This window comes from Nestor notabilis, unplaced genomic scaffold, assembly GCF_000696875.1.
Source record: "Nestor notabilis isolate BGI_N333 unplaced genomic scaffold, ASM69687v1 scaffold30110, whole genome shotgun sequence".
In the NCBI taxonomy this organism is placed as follows: Eukaryota; Metazoa; Chordata; class Aves; order Psittaciformes; family Psittacidae; genus Nestor; species Nestor notabilis.
Window position 1 is genome coordinate 2,798 of NW_009910194.1, and position 1,197 is coordinate 3,994.

The 1,197-nt window shown below is 49.0% G+C and overlaps 1 protein-coding gene across 1 annotated transcript in view; it reads right to left on the reverse strand.

The window, feature by feature from the left end:
* Window positions 1-1,157, reverse strand: part of LOC104413794 (hydroxymethylglutaryl-CoA lyase, mitochondrial-like) — a 2,946-nt gene extending 1,789 nt beyond the window's left edge. Inside the window, 3 exon segments of the mRNA XM_010024892.1 lie at window positions 6-87; window positions 615-710; window positions 1,056-1,157. Of these exon segments, the coding sequence (XP_010023194.1) occupies window positions 6-87; window positions 615-710; window positions 1,056-1,124 (247 nt within the window). The 5' untranslated portion in view covers window positions 1,125-1,157.
* Between the last annotated feature and the right edge of the window lie 40 nt (window positions 1,158-1,197).

The window sequence follows — 1,197 nt, forward strand, 5'->3', positions numbered from 1 at the left end:
CTCATCTATGGAGCAGTTGATGTTCTTCTTGGTGAAGAGCTCAGATGCTGCTCCAAAGATCGACACTTCTTTGGCTCCTGCTGCCACCTGCCAGCAGAAAGCACAAATTAAAGTGAGTTCATTTCTCTTGCAAGGGGAACGACGAGCACAACCACGGCCACAGTGCTCCTATTTTATCACATATATCTCTTCCCCACTTTTTTTCCTGAATAAGCCAATTCTTTCCTCAGTTTACTCTACAGCAAAACCATGACAACACATCCAAGTCTTTCTTCCAAAGAAGTGCAAGGTCACAGAGACAGCAGTAAAGCTGGGTGCAGCCAGGAGAGCTGTGGGACACGCAGGAAAGACTGACAGTATCACTGCCAATCCAGACAGATGCCTTTTTCAATAACAGAAAATGTTTCAAGGGGTTTTCTATTATAGATTAATTAGGGTTGGAAAGCACCTTAAGATCATCTAGTTCCAAACAACAGATTCTTACTTCCCCAGCGAAATGATCCCTTGGAAAGGAACTACAAGATGAGACTGCTGCCTGCAGGATGCAAGATCCCATCCTTAACCACAGCCCTGCCCGGGAACACTGGGAACATCCCGACGCTGCCCCCTCTTACCGCAGCCTGAAATCCCTTCAGGTTCGGGGTCAGCACAGGGTAACTAACACCAGGCAACTGGGTAATTCCTTGCATGACTTCGGCATGGTCAGCCATCTGCAACGTGAACAAGGAGAGGTTTCTGAGGGTGACAACATCCACCTCTGCAAAGGAGAAAATCATCTGTAAAATCTCTCTGTAACGGGGGCAGAGCTATTTCGCAACAAGAGCACTGGGCCCCTGAGGAGGCAGCAGCCTTGCACCCAGAGCAGGATCACAGTTCAGGCACCCGAGCTGCTGCGTGCTCCTCCTCAGGGTCCAAAGGGCTGGGATGTCGCAAGCACCTTTGTTTGGCTTTGCTCTTTCCCAGAGACAGGGATTCGGGAGCAAGCAGAAGCTTTTCATCAGGTTACTCTCTATTATGAGGCATTTTGGTAACACACTGAACAGTTTAATACTGACCTGAGGAACCCACTTGGGGGAAACAAAGCTGGTGGCCTCTATGACCTGAAGCCCCGTCTCGGCCAGCATGTTGATTAAATTGATTTTCACCGGGGTCGGCACGATGTTCTAAGAAGAACACAATCACGGTCAGTCGTTACAG